Below are 13,352 nucleotides of genomic sequence, written 5' to 3'. Positions count from 1 at the left end.
GAATGTCGTTGGTATTTTGATGGAGATTTCATTGAATGTGTATATTGTTTTTGGTAGTGTGGTCATTTTGACAATATTAATTCCACCTATCCAAGAACATGGAAGATTTTTCTACCTTTTGAGGTCCTCTTTAATTTCTTTTTCTTTTTTTTTTTTTTTTAGAGAGAGAGAGAGAGAGAGAGAGAGAGAGATTTTTTTTAATATATATATATATTTTTAGTTTTCAGCAGACACAACATCTATGTTTGTATGTGGTGCTGAGGATCGAACCCGGGCGCATGCATGCCAGACGAGCACGCTACTGCTTGAGCCACATTCTCAGCCCTATCCTCTTCAATATCTTTCTTCACTGTTCTGTGATTTTCATTGTATATCTGTTTTACTCCTTGATTAGATTAATTTCCAAGGATTTTTTTTGAGGTTATTATGAATGGAATTGTTTTCTTGATTTCTTCCTCCACTGAATTACTGTTGGAGTATAAGAAAGCTATATATTTATGAGGTTTGGTCTTGTATTCTCCTATTTTGCTGAACTCACTTATTAGCTCTAGAAGTCTTCTGGTGGAGTTTCTTGGGTCTTCTAGATATAGGGTCATGTCATTGGCAGAGAGAGTTTGACATCTTTTCTAATTTGTATCTGTTTGATTTCCTTTTGTTGTCTGATCATGCTGGCTAATGTTTCAAGAACTACATTGAATAAAATTGGTGAGAGTAGACATTCTTGTCTTGTTCCTGATTTTAGAGGAAATGTTTTTAGTTTTTCTCTGTCAGTATGCTCTTGGCTTTGGGTTTGTCATAAGTAGCCTTTACGATGTTGAAGTAAGTTCCATAGATCCCTAGTTTCTCCAGTGTTCTTAACATAAGTGGGTGATGGGTTTCATCAAAGGCCTTTTCTGTATCTGTTGAGATGATTATATGATTCTTAATTCTATTTATGTGGTGAGTTACATTTATTTATTTATTTATTTTTATTTTTATTTTTTTATTTTTTTTTATTGGTTGTTCAAAACATTACAAAGCTATTGACATATCATGTTTCATACATTAGATTCAAATTGATTATGAACTCCCATTTTTACCCCAAATACAGATTGCAGAATCACATCTGTTACATATCCACATTTTTACATAATGCTCTATTAGTATCTGTTGTATTCTGCTTCCTTTCCTATCCTCTACTATCCCCCCCCTCCCCTCCCATCTTGTCTCTCTACCCCATCTACTGTATTTCACTTCTCTCCTTGTTTATTTACCCATTCCCCTCGAAACCTCTTATGAGTGCTTTAGTATAACAATGAGCATCTCCCTCCATTACCATGCAATTTCTCTTTTCTCTCCCTTTCCCTCCCACCTATTGTATCTGTTTAATGTTGATCTTTCCTTCCTGCTCTTCCTCCCTGCTCTGATCCTGGTTATTCTCATTATATCAAAGAAGACATTTGGTATTTGTTTTTTAGGGATTGGCTAGCTTCACTAAGTATAATCTGCTCTAGTGCCATCCATTTCCCTGCAAAATCCATGATTTTGTCATTTTTTAGTGCTGCGTAATATTCCATGGTGTATAAATGCCACATTTTTTTTATCCATTCATCTATTGAAGGGCATCTGGGTTGGTTCCACAGTCTAGCAATTGTGAATTGTGCCGCTATGAGAGTTACATTTATTGATCTGTGTTTGTTGAACCAACCTTGCAACTTGGGATAAAGCCTACTTGATCATGGTGTATTATCATCTTAATATTTTAAAAAAATTTTTAGTTGTCAGTGGGCCTTAAATTAATTAATTAATTAATTTATATGTGATGCTGACAGTTGAACCCAGTGCTTCACACATATTAGAAGAGTTCTCTACGACTGAGCTATGACACCAGCCTCTTAATATGTTTTTGACTGCAGTTTGCTAATGTTTTATTAAGAATTTTTGCATCTGTGTTCATCAGGAATATTAATCTGTAGTTTTCTTTATTTTTTTAGTTGTCAGTTGAGTCTCAGCAAGACTCAAACCCAGTGCCCCACACAAGCTAGGCAAGTGCTCTACCACTGAGCCACAACCCCAGCCCTTGGTCTGTACTTTTCTTTCCTTGATGTGTCTTTGTCTGGTTTTTGTATCTGGGTTATACTAGCTTCATAGAATGTTTTTGGACGTGTTCCCTCCCTTTCAATATCATGGAATAATTTGAGAAAGACTGGTGTTACTTCTTCTATAAAGGTCTGTTAGAATTCAGCTGAGATTCCATGGGTCCTGGGCTTTTTCCTTTTGGAAAGCTTTTAATTGATGTTTTAATGTCATTACTTGATATTGATCTATTTAGGTTTTCTAGATCTTCCTGATTTAATTTGGACAGATTATAGTGTCTAGAAATTTGTCAATGTCTTCTAGGTTTTTCAATTTATGGTAGTATAAATTTTCAAAATAAATTCTGGTAATTCTGTGGATTTCAGAAGGTTCTGTGGTGATATCTCCTTTTTTATCTCTGATCATATTTATTTGGTCACATTCTTTCTTTGGTTAGTTTGGCTAAGGGTTCATCAGTCATCTTTTCAAAGAACCAATTCTTTGCATTGATACTGTGTATTGTTTTCTTATTTTTACAATTTCATTGATTTCAGCTCTGATCTTAATTTTTTACTGGTTTTGGAGTTAGTTTGTTATTCTTTTCTAAGACCTTGAGGTAGGGTATAGCTTATTTATTTGGCATTTGTTTTTAAATGGAAGCACTCAGTGCTATTAATTTTTCTCTTAGAATTGCTTTCATACCTTCCTAGAAATTTTGATACATTGTATTTCTGTTATTTGTTTTTAAGAATTTCTTGATTTATATTCTCATTTATTTTTATTTTATTTTATTTTAAAAATATTTTTTAGTTGTAGATGGACACAATACCTTTATTTATTTATTGTTATGTGGTGCTGAGCCAGGGCCTTACCCATGCTAGGCAAGCACTCTACCACTCAGCCACAACCCCAGCACCTATATTCTCTTTATTTTTTGATCCATTCTTCATTTAAGAGAGTCTTGTTCAATTTCCATTTGTTTATATGGTTTCTCAGGCTGGTCAGAGTTGCTGGGATTACAGTCATGCATCACTGGGCCCAGCTCTGATATATATATATATATATATATATATATATATATATATATATATATATATATATGTGTGTGTATATATAATCTCCAAAGTTTTCCATATGTATATGAGTGTGTGTGTTCACAGTGCTATAAATTCAGTGCTATCAGTTCTTCTCTCAGCACTAATTTCACTGCATCCCACAAATTTTGATAGGCTGTATTTTCATTTTCGTTTAGTTTGATCCAATGGGGAAAAAAAGGCATTCTTAATTTCTCTTTTACTGTTTCTTATTTCTGGCATTTTCATTTGATTCTAAGAATTTCCATCTCCCTATATGTTAGTTTTTTTATCATGTTATAATTTGGATCTGGAATGTCACCCAAAGGCTCATGTATTAAAGGCTTGGTCCCCAGCTGTTGGCAGTATTGAGAGGTGGTGGAACTTCAGGAGGTGAGACCTAGCTGGAAGAAGTAGGTCACTGGGGGTATGTCCTTGAAGGGTATACCTTGTCCTTGCCCACCCCCTCTTCTTCCAGGCTGCCATGAGGTGAGCAGCTGTGTTTCATGTTGTGTTCTCTGCTATGATGTTTTGCCTTGCTAAAGGCCCAAGAGCAATGGGGTCAAATGACTATGGATTGAAACCTCTGAAACTGTGAGCCAAAATAAATCTTTGCTTCTTTAAGCTAAAATTTTCAGGTATTTGGTTATAGCAACAGAAAGTTAATGTTACTGTAATATAATACTTGAGATAACTAATTTTTAAAAATAAAAGAATTTTTTTTTGACTCACGGTTTAGGAGGTCCAGTCCATGATAATTACCTTACTGTTTTGGGCCTGTGGCAAGGCAGCACATCATCATGGCAGTGTGTGGCAGAGCAAAACCTCAGAGGCAGAAAGAAAGAGGAAGAGATGAGAGTCCTGTAGTCTCCTCCTGACTACCCCTCAATGACCAAGGTCTTCCCACAAGGCTCCTTCTCCTAAAGATTCACAATACTGGGCTGGGAATGTGGCTCAGGCGGTAGCGCGCTCGTCTGGCATGTGTGTGGCCCGGGTTCGATCCTCAGCACCACATACCAGCAAAAATGTTGTGTCTGCTGAGAATTAAGAAATAAATATTAAAAATTCTCTCTCTCTCTCCTCTCTCACTCTCTCTTTAAAAAAAAAAAAAAGATTGACAATACCTCCTAATAGTGCTACCCTGGGAACCAAACCTTTAACACATGGACCTTTGAAGCATATTCAGGATCCAAATGATAGCACCCTGCATACACTATAATCTGTTCTTATGTGATATCTGTTTTTTCCTTTGGAGTTCTTTCTAGATTATTCAAAATTATTTTAATTTCCCAATATGATAGTTCCAAACTCTGCATCACATCTGAGACTAGTTTTTATTCTTTCTTTGGCTCATTAGGCTGTTTTTTTTCTTTCTTTGGCTCATTAGGCTGTTTTTTTTCTTGCCTTTTATTAAGACTTGTGTTTTTTTGTTGAAAAGTTGGACATGATCTGTTAAGTTATAGTAACTAAGGTATTTAGGCTTTTAATGTGAGTTTTTAAAAATCAGTCTGGCTAGGAGTTAAACAGTGTTTATTGTTTGCTCTGGTTCCTCTTAGTTCCTCTCCAACCCTGTTCCATCCTTCTGTTGTCTTTAGTTTTCCGTAAGAACTCCATCTTAAAGTGTGTTGCATTTCTTTGTCCATTGTTATCAAATAGGAAAAAAGTCCAGTTACTGGCTTCTCTGGGTAAGGTGATCTCTACTGTGATTCTCTGTATTCACTTTTCTCTCCATGTTTAGGGGTGCTAAGTTGCCTTGTGACTTCAGTTCTTTGATGGATGTAGGAAAAGTCGTTGATTTTCAGTGAGAATGAAAATGCTAGCTTCTAAGCTTGTAATATCTCTCAGGCTGGACATTTTAAATGGGTAATGACCTTACACATGTTCACATGAGAGGCAAGTTCAAAAGGGCTTTTCACCAGACATACTTCATTTAGGCATCAATCTATTTGGAGCTACCTGCTTTAACACTAAGTTTGTCACTGAAATTGTTGGTTGAGTCATTATTACAATACTTGAAAGATTTATTTTAAAAAGATTTTATAAGACCAAATACATTAGTTGAGAAGAGCTGAATTCATAATGAAGAATGAATGAAATGCTATTTATTTGTTATCTACTATATATTTGTCATCTACTATAGAATCAGTTAGCTTAAATATATGTATGAATTTATATATTTATAAAATAACTTTATAGTTGTTCATTCACCTTGGCTCATTTAAGTCACTTTGGAGAATGTGGCCCAAGGAAATGAAGCTCCTGTTTATTATAATAGTAATTGGAAATTTGGATACAACATGCTTATTTTTTATTTTTTATTTTTAGTTGTAGATGAACACAATACCTTTATTTTACTTATTTATTTATTTTTTTATGTGATGCTGAGGATCGAACCCAGTGCCTCACACATGCTAGGCAAGTGCTATACCACTGAGCCTCAGCCCCAGCCCTTGAAACAGCTGGCTTTATAACAACAGGGAAATTAAGTAGCATCAATCCATATAACAAATTATCATCCTGCTTTCAATGTATGAAGTAAATTAATAATGTAAAGAATTTTAAATAATATTAACAAAAAAGTAAAATTTACATATCAACATGATCATGATTGTATAAAAATTTTCACCAAGATTCTATGAAGAAATACATCAAATTAGTATTTTATTTTATTTTTTTTAGTTGTAGTTGGACACAATAAAAAAAATTTACTTTTATGTGGTGCTGAGGATCGAACCCAGGGCCTGGCAAATGCTAGGCAAGCGCTCTACCACCGAGCCACAACGCCAGCCCTAGTATTTGTTTTTTGATAATGAAATTATAGATGACTTTCTTCTTTATTCATCTTTTACCCTCTATAGTCCAAATAAATTTTTCTCATTGAGCATGTGGTACCTTATTCATAATCAAAACAAACTTTGTTAAATAAAATATGTATCTGTGCACAACTATAAATAATGTACCAATTTAACTATAGGATTGTTTTTATGTTCTTTTGCGTCTCTCCAAAATAGGAAATGATAAAGCTTTTAGCTGGTATGGCTGAAAAATGTTTTAGCATTATTCTACCTGAATTCTCTTCTTCTGTTAGTTTGCCTCAGTGTTTTCTGTTTTTGTTTTGATGTTCTTTCCTCTCATTTACTCTTTGTCCCTAGAATAACTGAATTGTTTTTTCTCTCTTTGTCATTCCCAGTTTTGGTCTATGGAGGCCCCCAGTCAGGGTATGGAGCCTCCCCTGCAGGATATGGAGCCCCTCCTATGGCATATGGAGCCATTCCTGTAGGATATGGAGCTTCTTCTATGGGTTATGGAGCCCCCCCTCCAGGATATGGAGCACCCCCTCCAGGATATGGAGCACCCCCTCCAGGATATGGAGTCCCACCTCCTGGATATGGAGTCCCACCTCCTGGATATGGAGTCCCACCTCCTGGATATGGAGTCCCACCTCCTGGATATGAAGACCCGTCTGCGAGAAGCTCAAGACCTGTAGCCCCCCCTTCTAGATCCCCAGCTCCACCTGCTGGATCTGGAGTCCAGAATCCTAAAACTGTAACAGCACAGCCTCCTGGACATGAAGCTTCTTCTCCCTCTACCTCAGCTTCTCCGGCCTATTCTCCCACTTCTAAAATGTAAACCTTGACCACTTATCAAGCAAAGCAGTACCCTAACATTGAAGTCAAAATAAGGGAGAGGATGCATGTATACTGATAATAGGCCTATACTCCTTGAAAGGGCAATCGTAAGGTAAGACTAGGCTTTATTTCTATGCCTATATTTTATATTTTTAAACTAATTACTTAATTATTATTGTTATCACAGTTCTGGACATTGAACCTAGGACCTCGTACATCTTGTACATGCTAAGTAAACGCTCTATCACTGAGCTATATATCTGCTCCCCCAACCCTCCTAGATTTTAGAAGCAGATTCATCATTTGATTATCTAGGCTAAAGGAGCATTGCAGGGCTATTTTGCCAATATTGCCAATAATTTGGTTGATTTTAGGCTGCATTTTTGACATTTTGTATAAGAGTTTGGAAAAGCTTCCTGCTTTTCTCCTCATCCCTATTCAAGAAACATTTATTATGCTTTCTTTATAGGCACTGAGACATGTCCTAAGAATATCATGATGAACACAGTTATTTTTCACATTATTTTGTACATTAATGAAAGGATGGGATAACCTAAATTTCAAGTAATAAGAGAAAATTTAATACATTATGATATATTTATAAATGAAGTATTATGCAGCTGTTGAAAATGATGTCTGGAGGTAGAGAAAGGAGCTTTTGAGAAGACCAAAAAGAAAAGGAAAGAGTATCAAACTTGACTATGTCAAAATTTAAAACTTAAGTGTAATAAAAGTTAAAAGATAAACAGCAGGGGCTGGTGCTGGGGCTTAGCAGTAGTGCACTTGTCTGGCATGAGTGAGGCACTGGGTTTGCTTCTCAGCACCACACATAAATAAATAAAACAAAGGTCTATCAACAACAACAAAAATATTTTAAAAAAAGACAGCATGTGGGGAGCCACTCTGAATGACTCACGCCTTCAATCCTGAAGCGAGAGGCTTTGACCACTACATTTTGTAGTGATCTGGGCATTGTCCTGGTTCAGGAAGTTGAGGGCGTGTCTTCAGATGTAGGTGACTCCCCTTGGGTTGAATTATAATTATAATCCCTTGTAACCCTGCCCCTTCTGGCCTTTTTTGGATGGAACTTTCTAAGAACAAGAGGTCCCCCCCCCCAGTAAAAGCCCACTATCGACCATGCTCTCTCTCTCTTGCCAGCCTCTCCTGACTTTCTCTTGCTCTCCCATTTGGGGAGCCTGAGGCCGAGAGAGGAGAAACCATCCTGAAGCTTGTTTAAAGGTAAAGTGTCTGTCTGTGTTTTATTTGGTGTCCCTGGAGATTCATACGAGCTTAAGTTCAGCTACCCGCGAGAGTTGGGGGCAGCAACAGCAGACTTGGAGAAAATCATTTCCAACATATAGATTAATGAACAAATGATTTATAGTCAGAATATGTGAAGAACCACAAATCAACCCCAAAGGGAAAAAATGGACAAAAGATGAATTTCCAATTAAGGCAATAACATGACTGAAAAATATTTCCAAAGATACTCAACTTGACTAGTGTTAGCAAAATGCAACCTGAAATAAGAAATCATTTTAATCTCTAAAGATTTATAGATATCGAGTGACTCTGAACAAGAAGAGGACAAAAAAAAAAAAATAACCGTCAGCAACACGGAGTCAAACTGGACCCGCTGCTACCATGAACAGCAAAGGTCAGTATCCAGTGCAGCCAGCCTACTCAGTGCAGCCTCCTGGGAATTGGTACACCCTCAGACCTTGCATCTTCCTCAGGCTCTTCCCTTGCTGATGCTCCACCTGCTCACTCAGAGCTCTATCTTCCGAGCTTTGTGCCCCCAGGGGCCACCACATTCCCTACCATGTCAACTGCATCCCTGGCACCTCTCTGTATCTTCCCATGGCCAAGTCTGTGGCTGTTGGGCCTTTAGGTTCCACAGACCCTATGGCTTATTATCCAGTTGGTCTCACCTGGTTCAACAGTGCTGGTGGAAGGAGGGCTTATTTCCCCATTGCCCCTGGGGGCAGTATCATCCCTGTGGAGAACCACCATTCTAGACTATTCCAAAGTTTTCATCCCTTCAGAGCTACTATTCTTCCACTCTGACCAAGTTTCTAATTTCATTAATCTTTCTTAATTATCTTATAGGCTCATCAACTATGAGGCTTTAAAAATATTATACCAAGTATTTAGAAGCAGAAGTATTTCAGGAGCTCTAAGTCTGTAATATTACTGGACTCACAAGACATTTTTTTAAGGTTTTTTAAAAATATTTTTTAGTTTTCAGCGGACACAACATCTTTGTACATTTAAATCAATATTTTTTTCTGTATGTTTTGTATATAGTTGAAGCTATGCTATATGTACAGCTTTTCACCTGTAATTATTTTACATTTGCATAGGTTAAGAATGTCTCAGAAATATTGCTAGTGGGTACATAATATATATTGGCACAGTTGTACCATAATATATTTTTTCAACCTTATTTTAAGTTATTTGAGTTTTTATCAGGCTTTTGCTATTATGAACAACTTTGTAATTAACTTCTTTGTATATAGAGCCTTTTAAAATATTTGAATGATTTCCTTAAAACAGGTTAGAGGCATTGATTCTCCATGTAAGAATTAGGAAACCAGATTCTTCTATGTTGTGCAGGACCACTTTCCCCAAGGAAGTCAGGTAAATATTACTGGGTGTTATGTGAAGAGGGGGTTATTGGGTCAAAATCTATCTGGTTTCCTCATAGCTTCTCAGAGTCTCGAATATGCTAATGAATGCCATAAATCTCTAAGAAGGAGAGATTTTCAAAATTTATTTTTCCAAAGTTATTTGACATTAGATTATGTTATTCACTAAATAGTGTAGAAAAACTATTAGTGAACAAACTTTAGGAAACACTTTCTGGAATGATGAGACATTAGAGTTAGAATGGCCCAGTCTGTGGCTGTTGGGCCCTTAGGTTCCACAGTCCCTATGGCTTATTATCCATTGCAGCTGTCTGGAGTTGCTGAACCTTAAAGCTCTTTCTAACAGTGAAGAGAAGTTAAAGACCTTCTTTCCATTCTAGAGAAAAAGAACTTCAATTCCAATTTACAGAGAATGGGAGACCTTCTTTAAAAAGATATATGATGGACTGGGATTGTGGCTCAGTGGTACATTTAAATCATGTGGGAGGCACTGGGTTCAATCCTCAGCACCATAAAACGATAAATAAATAAAAGTATTGTGTCCATCTACAAGTAAAAAAATATTTTAAAAAAAGAATACATATGGTAATATGGAAAGTAGCTGCTGCTATCACTTTGAAAGTATTGTCACAGAGTCATGGGTCTAGGCAGCTGGAATGTCAATAGCATGGAGATTGTCACTTTGCCTAGGTAACTGACAGAGGAGAAGGGAAAATATAGCTATAACCCTTTCTCAAAGCTCCAAACAGGGAATCCAGACCATGCTACATATTGAACACAGGCCACAGATCTGACTCTTTCTCCAAAGTTTTTACAGGAAATTGACGACATATTTTTCTTATAAGAATGTTTCTTCTTACTTCCAAACCACTGTACATGGGCAAAAATGACAAAAGAGGAAGAAAGGAGAGATTCTTTGAACTAGAGCAGGAATAAGGTTCCCCATGTTCAACTTTTCAGTGTCTGCTGGAATGTGACGGTGAGTTGGGAACAGGGTGTGGCCTCTTTTATACCTTAATAGTTCTCTAAATAACTGATATTTTGCAAACATATAGGGACTTGAAATATAAAAAGTAAAAATTCAACTTTTCTCCTCTTCCTTCCAGTAGATTTGAGGTAAGGTCCAATTATCTAGAAAGTGTAGCAGGCCTGAGTCTCCTGAGAGTGGGAGACTTTCATGTTCTCTTCTGCTAAAGGTACCTGTTCACCTGGTCCACCAAGCTGCTATTTTTCCACCAAGCTGGCTATTTGGGACCAAGCAGAACCAAGTGTGGTTCCACATAGTACTGTGTGGCATACCTACTGTTAGCTCTCACTGCCTGGTACAATTATTTCCAAAAGATTGAGTCAAATTCTTTCTATAAGAGGTATTTTTTATGAGAAGTGCTTTGTGTCCTGTATATTCAAAGGGACTGTTTGTTCTGTTTAGGACAAACTCAGTAAGAATTTAGCTGGGCCTGCTACAATCTCAAAGTACTCATTGGGTCCTTATGACACCCACTGATAATTTTGAGTACTTTCTTTCTTTTTTTTTTTTTATACATTTACTTTATTTATTTATTTTTATGTGTTGCTGAGGATTGAGCCCAGTGCCTCACATATGCTAGGCAAGTGCTCTACCTCTGAGCCACAACTCCAGCCCCTGGGTACTTTATTTTTGTGCTTGTGGATTCCACTCTTCTTCCTAACTCTTCCCTGGCTGTGATACAGAAACTGCTCTATTGTCTATTCTGTCTCCTCATTTTGTATTAGAAATACAGAGATGGAAAGAAGGCATTTTAGAGTGGACCCAAAACATGAACCCCCAAATACTTCTTTCCATGAGTGAGTGCATGCCCACCAGCCTGCTAACCAGAACTTTCCTTTCTCAACAATGAGGAATCAGGGAAAAGGTATAGCTGGTGTGATTTTTTTCAATCCGTAGAACACTAGGTGAAGAAAGAAATATTTCATGTCTGTTTTCCTTAAATTTAATTCTGTTACCAGGACCCCTCCCATCATCTACCTAGTTGGTAGGCTCCTCACAAATTCCAAGATTATGCAAAAGTATCCAGATTTTATGTGGTGTCAAGTTGCTGAGAAGGCACTGCCAGTCATCACAATACTTCTGAAACAGCACTGTCCAGTCTGGCAGTCCCATCAAGTCTGAGAGTGTGGCATTTTCCTTGTTACCCCAGAATCTTGGGTGGGATTGTAACATAAGATTACGAATAGTTGTGACTCTATGTGCCACGTTGCCCCTGAGGACTGTGGAGCTGGAGCCCAACACCTGCTCCTTGAGAGACTCATAATTCCTTCCCCCACCTCCCAGATTTTCATTTCCCTGCTATCCTCTTTGCATCCCCTCTACTTTTTGAGCATTGGTCTTTTTTTTTTTTTTTTTTTTTTTTTTACAGAATACAAAGAGAAGTTTATTGTACAAAATTAAGGTCTTCGCATTTCATAGTTCACTCAGGCTAAAGAAAGAATGGTTGAATTTTTAAGTCTTTCATCAAAATTTCACTTTCACTTCTCCCCAACCTCCAACCGTTAAAATGACCTGGCCAAATGTTATCAAAACAAACACCATAAATAATACCAAGTCCATTAAAGATGACTATCCTAAATGTTATTTCTTGGCATAAGTGATTTTCATAACATGGGATGGTGTGATCTTAAACCCTTGTAAAGCATCCCTGATAGCTCCAGCCTGTCCGTTATTTTCAAATTCAACAAAAGCAATGTCATGCCTTCCAGGTACCAGACACACTTCCTTAAAACCAGGGAACTGATTAAACAGCATGGACAGCATCATCTCATTAGTCTCTTCTGGTGAATCATTAAGGAACAAAATATAGTTTGGAGGGTAATCAGGGACCTGAGGATTTGGTGTTGAATTTCCTTGGGGATTAGCTGAATTTGGTATTCCCTGACCAGGCTTTTTGTTTGCAGTTGCTGCAGTCTATTCCACAGTTTTGGCTTTTTTCTTTTCTTTATCGGCAAAAGTGCCTCACATTTTAGATACTATATCAGAATCTGTTTTTGCATACTCGATTTGCATTGGTTTACCATAAAATAGAAATCCTTGTAACTGTCTCAAAGCATTTGTGGATGAGCATAGTTCCTTAAAAATAACAAAGGCTTGCCCTCTCATCTTCATAGTCTTTAAAGCCACTATATCTACCACATGCCCAAACTGAGAAAAAAGGGCATACAGGGATCTCTTCAATTCTTCTTTTTTAATTTTGTCATTCATATTGTTGATATAAATTGTATGATTTGGTCTGATGTCCATGTTTGGGTCAGATTCTTCAAGTAGCCTTCGTGTCTTGTCTGCTCCGGTTAGAATCGGGCCAGCAACAACAACCGAAAGATACAAGCCGCTTCTACCCACCTGAGGTCTAAGAAGCCAAAGCCGGAAACAGAGGCAGGTACCGGCTTGAGCATTGGTCTTAATCCCAATTTCAGGATTTGAGTTTCCGCAAAAGCTAATATCCCTTTTCTTCACATTTGGCTTAATCTTCCTTGCCTGGTGCCTGGCTGCTTGCTTGAAAATCTTGTATGGGAGGATTCAAGATGGCAGATTAGAGGAAAGATAATTTCCTAGTTTCTCCCATGGCTCAGGATTCAAGCAGCAAGAGTACTGCTTCTCAGTGAGGTGGGTAAAAGAGGGATTTCACTAAAATTCAATATTGGACCATCAGAGTGTCTTAGAGACTCAGAAATTTAGGTGCATTGAAGAGCTAAAATGGTTAATGGTAGCAGCAGCTGTAGCAGCACTGATTCAGCATGAGGGAGGGAGAACACAGAAACTATTTGGTATAGAAAAAACTTGAGATCAGAAAAGCAACCTGAACTGAGATGATTCAGTTATACTGTGCACTGGTATTTGAAAGTGCTCGGTGTTTCTCAACTGGCTATGGGGAGTTGAGGAGGGAGGCATCATGAGGTGGGAGGCATCATAGCCA

At 37.4% G+C, this 13,352-nt stretch overlaps 1 protein-coding gene and 1 pseudogene across 1 annotated transcript in view; one reads left to right on the top strand and one right to left on the bottom strand.

The window, feature by feature from the left end:
• Wbp2nl (WBP2 N-terminal like) overlaps positions 1–12,058 on the top strand; it is a 42,101-nt gene extending 30,043 nt beyond the window's left edge. Inside the window, exons 6-9 of the mRNA XM_078052651.1 lie at positions 6,319–6,869; positions 7,916–7,996; positions 8,309–8,414; positions 9,314–12,058. Coding sequence (XP_077908777.1) covers positions 6,319–6,758 — 440 coding nt within the window. The 3' untranslated portion in view covers positions 6,759–6,869; positions 7,916–7,996; positions 8,309–8,414; positions 9,314–12,058. The remainder of the gene's footprint in view (positions 1–6,318; positions 6,870–7,915; positions 7,997–8,308; positions 8,415–9,313) is intronic.
• Positions 12,014–12,722, bottom strand: LOC101967089 (U2 small nuclear ribonucleoprotein B'' pseudogene; annotated as a pseudogene).
• Between the last annotated feature and the right edge of the window lie 630 nt (positions 12,723–13,352).

This window comes from Ictidomys tridecemlineatus, chromosome 6 (assembly GCF_052094955.1).
Source record: "Ictidomys tridecemlineatus isolate mIctTri1 chromosome 6, mIctTri1.hap1, whole genome shotgun sequence".
NCBI classification, from domain to species: Eukaryota; Metazoa; Chordata; class Mammalia; order Rodentia; family Sciuridae; genus Ictidomys; species Ictidomys tridecemlineatus.
This window is presented reverse-complemented; position numbering and strand designations above follow the sequence as displayed.